Source organism: Rhinolophus sinicus, linkage group LG11 (genome assembly GCF_036562045.2).
Source record: "Rhinolophus sinicus isolate RSC01 linkage group LG11, ASM3656204v1, whole genome shotgun sequence".
NCBI classification, from domain to species: Eukaryota; Metazoa; Chordata; class Mammalia; order Chiroptera; family Rhinolophidae; genus Rhinolophus; species Rhinolophus sinicus.
Window position 1 is genome coordinate 6,813,526 of NC_133760.1, and position 11,322 is coordinate 6,824,847.

The window sequence follows — 11,322 nt, forward strand, 5'->3', positions numbered from 1 at the left end:
ACCAGTTAGACCTCAGGGAGAACTTCTCTGAGGAGTAGGGTCTCCTGCTCACAGCAGGAGCTGGGACCTCGCTTCCCCATCAGCCTAATTGCCAAGGAGTCACGGTGGAGAGGAGGGGATTAGGCAGACGGATGCCCCTCCCCCTCCCAACCAATGTCACCTCCTGGCACCGAGTCCAGTCCCCCACCCGGGCCAGGATTACCCTCCGAGATCCAGGCCACAGCGAATGACATCACTCCCAGACTGGGCTTAAAATCTCTGCATGTGAGAGGACCCATTTCCTTCAGCCTCTGCCATCTGACAACTCTGCCCTGGACGTGGGCACTGTCCCTCCTTCCTGAAGGTGAGCGTCTGCAGGAACACCAGAGGGGACGGAGGGAGGGGGAGCAAGAGAGGGGACAGGAGCAGGCAGAAGTTGTGTTTGTTTCAGTCACGATTATTCCCAGTGTCCCGCACAGGCGCTGATGAAGAGGGTATGATGTTTCCAGAACAATGCCACATGGAAAAGAGGTTCCGTCCTGATGTTTGGGGGTGGCTTGTGACTGCAGCAGGAGAGAGTGAGGGTGCACAGGGGGAGCTGGCCCATGGCATAGGGACACTGGAGGATTCACGGATGGCTTGTTGGTGTGGTGACACGACCAAACTCTGCCAGCTTCCGGTGCCGGGGGCTCCTCACCCATTTGAAGGCACCTAGCACACCTCCCTGTGGCATTGTTGATAAACCTTATCACTGCCTGAAACTTTCTCTTTATTTGTGTATTTATGCATTAATTGCCCATCTCCCCACTTGATTTCCTCCCGTGCCTGGCCCGTGATCGGGATGCCTTTTGTTGAATAGATGAGTGGATGACACAAAAAGAATTGAAGTGACACACAGAGGGCCAAGGTTTTGTGGCTGCATCAGGAGAGAGGAAGGGTCGACTGACTGCCCAAGGGGCTAGGATGTGATGAGTTGGGGATCACAATGCTGGTGAATTGATTACTTGGGGATGTCACTGCTCCCACAGGCTCCAGCTTTCCCCATGTCCCGTCTTGGGTGGTGATATGTGCATCTCAGTTCCTTGTCTCACTGATGGTGGAGCCCATGGGGACCACAAACATCTGACCTTGAACGAGGCTGGGGGTGTCTCGCCAAGGCCTGGAGTGGAGCCACATGAGGGTGGGTGTAAAACCTGTCCTTTCTCACTGTATCTTGGGCCCTTCATGTGACCTCTCTGGGCCTCAGTTTCTTTATCTGCAAAGCGGGGACAATGATAAGAAGCCACGATGATCCAGTCAGACAAGCGATGGGAAGCCCCTGTCACAGGCATGGGAGGGCATTAGCCTCATTCTGCTCTGGGGGATCGCAGGTTGTTTTGGGGATCAAGAGCAGGCCTCTGGAGCCTGAGATATCTGGGTTCTATTCCCGGCTGTGCCACACACCCCTGGAGAATTGTGTCACCTCGAGAATTGACAGAACCTCACTCAGCCTCAGTTTCCTCATCTGAGAAATGGACATCTGAGCTCCGTGGGGCTGTGGTGAGCATCCTAAGAAGCCGTGTAGCTTGGCAGTCAGAAGGGCACAGGCTCAGGGACAGGTGTTGGCTCAGCTCTGACTCTGCTGCTGACGTGTGTACAGGATGGGGGACTCTACTTCTCGGAGACTTCATTTCCTCCTCTGTGAAGTGGGATGATAACAGGACCTACCTTGTAGGAAGTTTTCACTGGATTATCAGCTGCCTGACCTGAGGCAGGTAACTTCCTCCCCTCCCCTCAGGCTCAGTTTCCCCACCTGTAGGATGTGAGGATCTCCATGAGTATCCACAAGGTGTGTGCCAGCCTTCAGGCTCACCTGTCAGAGCACCTGCCCAGGTGGGAACCTGGACCCAGTGGCTGCTGAACCCCAAGAGCCCGAAGCACCAGCCCATGGCCCCACAGGTTGATTCCTAAGGCAGGGACAGTGGTCTCCCTCGTCCCACTCTTTGGGATCATGAAGCACCATTGCCTTGAAATTCACTCAGCAGGATAATAGGGTTGCCGAGTGAACCAACATAAGGTCAATATTGTAGGTCAATATCAATAGGTGTTGTCTGTGCTCCTCGAAATCAGACACACAAAGCCTTTAGCTGAGTGTCTATCGAGGGAAGAAATCCTGAGGTCCTCACCTTGCTGCCAAAGCCACAGAAAGCTTTCCACCAGGTGTCTGATCTTATTTTTGTTGTTATTATTCTTTGCTGACACCTTGTCCATGAAATTCTTATCGGATGTCTGAGGAGCGGGCAAACCCTCTGTCCTAGAGGTCATTATCACTATCAGCTGCTTGATCTTGAGTGAGTACCTGCCTCCCCCAGAGGCTCAGATTCCCTACCTGTAGGATGGGATCATCCAGTGAGAGAAACCTAGGCTTTCCAGAAGGCCAGCCACTTAGTGGGATAACCTGGTGTGGATTCGATGGTGAAGACATCAGAAGTTGATGCTTTTGTTCCAGGCCCCGCAAATTGTCCCTAGCAGGACAGGTTCACAGTTCTGCTTGTTTCCACTCTGTCTGGCAGTTGTGATGGAACTGGAGAAGAGGGAGAGGACAGAGGGAATCCAGGGTGGGGACTGGGAGAACAGGGCCTTCAGGAATTCTCCAGGGTAGGAATCCTGGGTCCCCAACCACAGCCTGTGTGTGACCCTGGGCAAGTCATGGCACTTGAGCCTGAAGATGTTCCCATCTGCATCATAGAAATGCTGTCTCTACCTCCCTAGGTTGTGCTGAGGACTCAGTGATATCCTGCATAGAAAAGGCTTGTGTATGAGTTATCTGTGGCTGCGTAACAAGTCGTCCCCAAACCTCCCGGTAAATGTGAAACAGTAAACGTATGATGTCATACGATTTCTGAGGGACAGGAATCCAGGAGTAGCCTCGCTGCATGATTCTGGCTCAGAGTCTGCTGCTGGATTTGAAGGCTTGACTGGGGGGCTCATCTCCATGGCTGTTGGCAGGAGACCTCAGTGTCTCACCACACAGACTTTTCCATAGGACTGCTCGAGCATCCTCCAGAAGGAGAGCCAGCATCGGAAGTCATGTGGTCATTTCTGCGATATCCTACTGGTTGCACACGTCAGCCCTGCTCAGTGCAAAGGACAAGTCAAGGGTGTGACGACCAGGGTGAAGATTATTGGGTCCTTCCTAGGACACCAATAGATTCTTAGGATTTAATGTTGTTTTTGTTTTTATTATTATCAGCACTGAGACCCCCAGTGACCTTCCCATCGGGTCCTGCATAATCTTAGCCCACTTTCCCCCTTGATCATTCTGCTCCAGTCACACTGGACACCTTGTTTCTCCTCCAACAAGAAAAAACTATTCCAGTCTCCAGGCCTTTGCACCTGCTGTTCCCTTTGCCTGGAAAAGCCTCAACCTTGAGACCTTCTCATGCCTAGGAAACTTGGCAGCTCCAAGGTCACCTCCTTACTGAGAGCTCTTCCCTGTTCGTTTATCTGAATTAGATGTGTCACCCTCACTCCAAACCTCGTTATTATATTATTCCACTTAATTTTTCCCAGAATTCTTGAAATTCTCTGAAAGCATGTTGATTTTCTAAAAAAATCTACTTCTTTGTTCATGGTCTGTTTTTCTGACTCAAGTCTGGAAGTTCACTCATGAGAGCAGCGATGCTGCATGTCTTGTTTCTTGCCACATCCCTAGTTCCTAGAGCATGGTAGGCCCTCGAAAAATATTTACAGAATGGACAGTAGGTCCTTAATTTATAATAAATAGAAGTCTCCCAGGTGAGAGACGAGAAGGATGGGCAGTGGGAGAAGGAAGGAGTAGGAGCTGAAATACATGTCGTCTACTTTTTATTCATATACTTATTTTTCAAATATTTATTGGTGCCAGGGACAGAGCAGGGATGGAAATACACCTAGTCCTTGCACTCCTCTGACAGAGCTGGGGGAGACAGACAGGTAAACAAAGTTAAAATGTGTCATATTTAATACATGCAAGGTCTTGAGGAACAGGAGAGAGAAAACATGTGTGTGTGTGTGTGTGTGTGAGAGAGAGAGAGAGAGAGAGAGAGAGAGAGAGAGAGAGAGAGAGAGAGAGATCCAGCTGAGAGTGTGGGACAGCTTCCCTGGGAAGTGATATTTGAGCTGAAACCATGGGGGAGGAAAGGGGTTAGCTGGGGAGAGGCATTCCTGGCCCAGGGAACAGCTTGTGTGTGTCCAGAGAAGCTGCAAGGTTTTCTGAGACATCTTAAAGAGGGCAATAGGGGATAGGGGCCATGGAAAGGTTCTCATGTCTTTTTCTTTTCTTTTCTTTTTAGAGTTTATATTCTGTTTTTGAAAAGGTGACACATATATATGGTTAAAAAGTAATCCAAACTGCAAAAATAATGTATGGATATAGCACACCTCCCAAGGCAGCCACTTTTACCCTATCTTGTGTCTATAATAATAGCATCTATAATAATAATATTACTATTATTGTTGTTGCCTGACTCTAAGACACATATGTAATAAACACAGGTCAAAGATTGATTTAAGTTATTGGAAACCAGCTATTTCAGAGATGAATTCAAGGACCAGAAATGAATAGTTATTTCCCCATTAATCATCCATACACATAGTCATTACAGACACACATATATCCATCCCTACATCCGTTCATCTAATCATTTATACACACATAACTATGTCCATCCGTCTAGTACAGACATACAACCCAATGGGTCACAAATGGTTGTGGCAGATCATCGCTTGCTGACGTTTTAATACCTTCAGGGTGAGGCACCAGCCTGGTTTGTCTGGGACTCTTCCGGGTTTAACCCAGAAGCCCCACATCTCTAAAAAACTTCTGTCTCTGGCAGACCGGGGACAGCTGCTCACTCTACTCTCCGTGATTCTGCGTGAGGTTGAACATCTTTTCCCGGGTCACAGAAAGAAAAGATTTTGGAGAGGGAAATGGCAGGATCAGATTTTTTAAAGGACAGAGCAGAAAGTAGAGCTTCTATTTACGATGTCCATTATAGCCTCAGCTCTGCTTAATGGACAGTGTCTCAGTGAAGCTTTGAGGACCCTAAGCAGCGGGCCATTTATTAGAGGTGGGGAAACTGAGGCACGGAGCGGCGAGAGAAATTGCCCAAGGTCCCATAGCTAAGAAGAGACTGAGGCAGGATTTGAACCTAAGCCAGCCTGTCACCATCCGGTAACAGGGCGTGTTTGAGCCCCTCCCCCCTTCTCTTGCAGGCCCACTGACCTGGGCACCAGTGTCCAGGAAGATCATGATGGCGTATATGAACCCGGGGCCCCACTATTCCGTCAACGCCTTGGCTCTGAGTGGCTCCGGTGTGGATTTGATGCACCAAGCTGTTTCCTACCCAAGTGAGTACAGTCCTCCCTGCCACCCCAGACTGGCCCCCATCTATTGGGGGCCTCTGGAGTCCCTTGCCCTCAGGAAGAAGATGGGCACTTACAGAGGTGACATCAGGGCCATATGCAAATGCAAAACACTACTCCATGCAAAACACTACTTAGGGATTCAGGAAAGCATACAGACATTCAAAGAAATTTAGGATAGTGGTTCCCTCTGGCGTGAGGGAGAGGGAAACAATCTGGAAGAGGAACCAGAGGAATTTCCATCTGTTAGAAATGCTTTATTTACTTTTTTTTAAAATAAATTTTATTGGGCAATATTGGGGGACAGTGTGTTTCTCCAGGGCCTGTCAGCTCCAAGTCGTTGTCCTTCAATCTAGTTGTGGAGGGCGCAGCTCACTGGCCCATGTGGGAATCCAGCCGGCATCCCTGTTGTTCAGAGCTCATGCTCTAACCAATTGAGCCATCTGGCCGCCCCCAGAAATGCTTTATTTCTAAGAGAAGTGAGCCCTCTTTGTACTTTTGGTGGCATTGTTATTTAGCTGTTTTGTGTTTGTTTTGTTTTTTCATTAAGTTGGACATTATGGATCTGCCACTTGTATAGGCTACAAATGGTTGAACATCCACAGTGGCATGTTTTAGTGTCTAAGAAATTAGAAAGGGACCAAAAAACAAATTCATACATCTCCGTACATGGCTAAAGCCAGCTCACCTCGGGGTGAGGCACGAGCCCCAAAATGACAGGCAAAAAGGGACCCCATACCCAGGGAGGCGTAGTAAGGTCCAGAAGGGTAGGGCAGATAAACACACAGAAGGGGTTTCCGAGCGTCCCACACACCCTCAGGGACTCACACCAGCAGATGAAGAGAATGGAGCCAGGTCACCTGAGGGTCCCATTTTCCTGTTCCCCACCCAGGCGCCCCTAGAAAGCAGCGGCGGGAGCGGACCACCTTCACCCGGAGCCAGCTAGAGGAACTGGAGGCTCTGTTTGCCAAGACCCAGTACCCGGATGTGTATGCCCGTGAGGAGGTGGCCCTGAAGATTAATCTGCCTGAGTCCAGGGTTCAGGTGGGATGTTCCGGCCCTTCTTGGGACCCAGAGTGATGGGAGGAGAAAGAAGCCACAGAGTAGCAGCCACAGTCATAAAAGGCCAGAATAACCCTTTACCCCCATTATTTCACTGGCCTCATCTCAATGCTCCTACCCTTCTTGCTCCGCTCCAGCCAACTGGCCCCTGGGTCTTCCTCTAGCATGCCCACCAAGCACACTCCTGCCTCAGGACCTTTGCACTCTCTGTTCTCTCTACCTGGAACGTTTATTCCCCATCACCTGTTCAAGTCTTTACCCACCAATCAAGTCATTGAGGCCTCCACCGGCGGTCGAATTCAAAGTTGCAATCTTTCCCCACATCCCCAACTCTACTGCTCCCTCTTTCCTGCTTAATCGGTTCTTCCGTAGTATTTATCACCTTCTAAAATACTATGTGATTTATTTACTCTTTATAATCTGTCTCTCTCAAGTAGAATGTCAGCTCCACTGATGTATATCCCCAGAGCAGTAGAAGACGGTTAATGCATGTTTATTAACTGATTGAATGGATGAATGTATATATGTGTGTGTGTTTGCATGATTGGATATTTGTATGACTGGATGCATGTATGATTCATGTACCAATGTGTATGTGTTTTCTTGTATGATTGTATATATGTACTCATGACTGGATGGTTAAATATATGTGTGTGTGTACAACTGTATGTATATATTTATATATGATTTATGTGTATATTAGATGAATGTGTTATGTGTATATAAATGATTAGATGAATGGATATGGATACATGTGTGTTTGTATGAATGTATGTATGTACAGTTGTATGTATGAATGAGAGGATGGATGGGTGGGTAGGTGGGTGGGTGGGTGGGTGGGTGGATGGGTGGACAGACAGGAAGGTGGGTGGATAGGTAAATGGATGGATGAGTGGATAAGTGGATGGATGGATGCATGGATGATGGATGGATGGATGGATGATGGATGGATGGATGGATGGATGGATGGATGGATGGATGGATGATGGATGGATGGATGGATGGATGGATGGATGGATGGATGGATGATGGATGGATGGATGGATGGATGGATGGATGGAGTGCCCTATAACTGCAAAGTGGAGCGGTGTGACTCTGGTGTGTCTCACCCATAAGCAGCATCATTTCTGGGCACCATGGGGGCTTGCCTGGGCCTCCTCCCCACTCATCCACGGGCGTTCCCCTCTAACCCCCAGGTTTGGTTCAAGAACCGCAGGGCTAAATGTAGGCAGCAGCGGCAGCAGCAGAAACAGCAGCAGCAGCCTCCAGGGACACAGGCCAAGGCTCGTCCTGCCAAGAGGAAGGCAGGCACATCCCCAAGAGCCCCCACGGATGTCTGTCCAGACCCCCTGGGCATCTCAGATTCCTACAGCCCCCCTCTACCTGGCCCCTCAGGCTCTCCCGCCGCAGCTGTGGCCACTGTGTCCATTTGGAGTCCGGCCTCAGAGTCCCCTTTGCCCGTGGCCTCAGGGCCTTCTCTCCCCTCAGCACCCTACACCATGACCTACGCCCCAGCCTCTGCTTTCTGCTCTTCCCCCTCAGCCTATGGGTCTCCCAGCTCCTATTTCAGTGGCCTGGATCCCTACCTTTCTCCCATGGTGCCCCAGTTGGGGGGCCCGGCTCTCAGCCCCCTTTCGGGCCCCCCCGTGGGACCCTCCCTGGCCCAGTCCCCCACATCTTTGTCAGGCCAGAGCTACAGCGCCTACAGCCCTGTGGACAGCTTGGAATTCAAGGACCCCACAGGCACCTGGAAATTCGCCTACAACCCCATGGAGCCTCTGGACTACAAGGATCAGAGTGCCTGGAAGTTTCAGATCTTGTAGCATCTCCCTCCATCTCTGGTCTAAATCTGCCTGCCCGCAGCTTAGGTATTTGGACAGCACCTCTGAGAGAGCAGCAGGGGCCGGTCATCCTTCCAAGGGCTGTGGACGCTTTGACTTCATGAGCAGCTTAGCTCAACACAACCCACCCCTTTCCTCCCTCTCCTGGGGCAGCTCAGTGGGGCTTAGTAATTCTCTCAGCCCAGCACCGTCTCACACCCATTCTAACCACGAGCCCCAGACTCCAGAAACTGGTGATGAGCACTTGCCCCAAGATGAAATGACATTAAACTTTATGGTTGATTTGGGGCTGATGTTTAGGTCAGAATCCAGATGCCCTTGAACAAACAAGTAGGGAGGCTCAAGTCCTTAACTTTCCATTGGGACACTTCCTTAGCATATAGCTAGAGATCCTTCTAGAACTTCCAAAACCAGACTTTCAGAGGCTCCATCACGGAACCTTAGGCCAATTAGATAGTTAAATTAAGGATACATATTGGGCAATTTTACAGACTTCACAAATATCAGGTTTACACGGTAGGTTGAGGGGGCTGTTTGCTATAAATCTATTTCTTCTTAAAGACACTTCATCATTCAACTTTTCATTCATTCGGACATTGAAAATGGACACATTTCGTAGGAGAACGGAAGGCAAGTTGCCTGTTCCATGTCTTTTTTTTTTTTTTTCTTTTGTTTTAGGGTGAATTTCACCCAGATTTTGGAGAAATTGTGGTAGTTACATGTGACACGCCAGCTATAGTTGAGGGTATTTCAAAGACAAGAGTAGGTGGACATCTGTAAATATACAAAGGATAAGGGGTGAGGGAGAAACAGATTTGGAGGCAGGCTCACATTTCAAATAGACAATCCCTGTTTTAGATTTTCTTGTTTTCAGTTTCGATGGTGGGATTGGACGCCCTGATTTGGAGTGTTTGACAATTTCCGTGGTGTAAATATTCCCACTATGGCTGAGTTCAAGGCACCCGTCTGAAGTCACCAAACTCGGAGTTGGGAAGAGACGTGTGCCATCTGTGCTCGTGAGCTGATACAAGCTGACTCCAGGTCTCCAGCACAGGCAGGCCTGTCAGGAGGAAGGCACAGTGTGAAGAGAGGCTGGGAGGCATCAGATGATTTTTCTGGGTTCAGGCCAGGAGAGGTCCCCACTGTCTGGACCCCCGAGGGGTACACTGCGACCATTAGAGCCCACAGAAAGGGTTTACTCAACGCACCACTTGGTCCTCTCTCGTGGGCCTGAGTCATGCTGGGCTCTGCGACATTAAACCCAGGAGTGACTCGGAGTCTAGTGTGGGACACAAAGGATAGACAGGATGATGGCACATGTTGGGGTGCAGGATGTGGGATCCAGAGAAAATTCACAAGGGAGGGATAGGGAGGAGAGGACACTGTGCTCTGGATCTGAAACCAGAATGCGGGTCAGGTACTTATTTTGCAGACACTCCCACACTCGGTGCTGGAGGCTGGTTCTCAGGTATAAACAAGATTCTGTCCTGCCCCACGGAGTTTGCCATTCACAGAGGAGGGCGTGTCTTGTGCAAACAATTCAAAGGCAGCTTGATAAGGGGTTGGAGAGGATTTGAAGGAGGGTGGAAAGTAATAGCGGACAAAGGACACCGTCTGACTTCAAAAGACTGGGGTCATCCGAGACTTCTCTGGTTGCTGGACAAAGTGAGGAATCAAACTTGTTTGGGAAGTTCCAGGTTCCTTTTTCTGGTCCAGGTCCTAAACTCTGGGTCTCCAGCTGTCCATCGGGATGTCAAAGGGTCTACTTCCCAAAGCCAGGAAAAGTGACAAGGGAAGTGAGGACAGAAGAAAGGGCCAGGGGCCTCCCTCATTCTGTATCAGGCCCCCTGTTCTCCCCTTGTCCATTTCCTGGAGCTCGGTCCCTTCCCCGGCCCCTCTCAGAGTGAAAAATGATTAAAATGTTGAATCCTGCTTAAGTCTGGGTGTTTTTTGTTGTTGTTGTTGTTGTTGTTGTTTTCTCGGAAGGACCGGAAAGGTAGAAACAGGAATTGCTCTGTCCCTTCCCTCTCCTCTCACCTCTGTCTCTGGGGGCCTGGGCCCACCCACGTGCTTCCTCTGTCTGGTCACCGTCTTTTTCTTGCTATCTCCCTAAAGCCATTTCAGCAGGGACGTGGGTTCTAGACGGCCAGCTTCTACCCACATGACCTCCCAGTCTCCCTTTCGGCAAGAGGGTGGTAATTATGCCTCCTGCCTCAGTGGCTCATGTGAGGATAAAACCCTCCCCATCAGCCTCCAACCCTCTGCAGCTTCATCCTGCACCTGTCCCTTCTTCCATCTCTGTCCCTCGGTCACTTTCAGTTTCCCACCGTTTCTCTCCAGTCTCTTATTTTCTCTATCTCTCTTCCTCCAGACTATCTCTCAGACTCCCAGGTCCCTGTTTCTTTTTGCTGGATTTTTGTCATTTTCCTTCTTTCTCTTTTCTCTTTCTTCGTATTTCCTTTGCCTCTGACTTTCTGTTTCTCCAACTCTAAGTCATCTTTCTCTGTTTCTGTTCCTCTCAATCACTGAATCCTAGGTTAAAATTTGTGTGTGGGTGTTGGGGGGCGGGGGAGTTGAACACAAGATTGATGGGGTCAGGCAGACTTGCTGTCCGAACATGACCCAGCCACTTCTGGGCAACTCATTTATCCTAGCCTCAGATTCCCCACATGGGGCATAGAGAAAACCTACTTTGAGAGAAATAAATGAGATTATTATATTAAATAGGTGGTCCTGAAGACTGGTCCATGCTAACAGCCCAATACACGTTTGTGTGTGTGTGTGTGTGTGTGTGTGTGTGGTAAAATACACATCCCATAAAATTTATCATTTTTACCATCGTAAAATATGCCATTCAGTGGTATTAAGTACATTCACAGAAGAAACCAAACATAAAAAGGCCACGTATTGTATGATTCTATTTATATGAAATGTCCAGAATTAGCAAATCCATAGAGATGAAAAGCAGATTAGTGGTTGCCAGGGGCTGGGAGGAAGGGAAATGGGGAGTGACCACTAACGGGCACAGGGTTTCTATCTGGGGTGATAAAAATGT

At 49.2% G+C, this 11,322-nt stretch overlaps 1 protein-coding gene across 2 annotated transcripts; it reads left to right on the forward strand.

The window, feature by feature from the left end:
- Nucleotides 1-273: 273 nt before the first annotated feature.
- CRX (cone-rod homeobox) lies at nt 274-10,199 on the forward strand. Of its 2 annotated transcripts, none has more exons than XM_019752587.2 (4): nt 274-343; nt 5,215-5,349; nt 6,257-6,408; nt 7,623-10,199. In XM_019752587.2, the coding sequence occupies exons 2-4, from the start codon at nt 5,250-5,252 to the stop codon at nt 8,247-8,249; spliced, it is 879 nt and encodes a 292-aa protein (XP_019608146.2). In that variant the 5' UTR covers nt 274-343; nt 5,215-5,249; the 3' UTR covers nt 8,250-10,199. The 2 variants fall into 2 exon arrangements, with proteins under 2 accessions (XP_019608146.2, XP_074172276.1); XM_074316175.1 differs by lacking the exon at nt 274-343 and adding an exon at nt 1,629-1,733.
- Nucleotides 10,200-11,322: the final 1,123 nt, after the last annotated feature.

What these genes read in the sequence shown, in the direction of transcription:
- CRX (XM_019752587.2), top strand. Translation starts at nt 5,250, where the DNA reads ATGATGGCGTATATGAACCCGGGGCCCCACTATTCCGTCAACGCCTTG. An exon ending in CCAAGCTGTTTCCTACCCAA is followed by an intron (nt 5,350 to 6,256) that starts GTGAGTACAGTC and finishes TTCCCCACCCAG; the next exon opens with GCGCCCCTAGAAAGCAGCGG. An exon ending in TGCCTGAGTCCAGGGTTCAG is followed by an intron (nt 6,409 to 7,622) that starts GTGGGATGTTCC and finishes TCTAACCCCCAG; the next exon opens with GTTTGGTTCAAGAACCGCAG.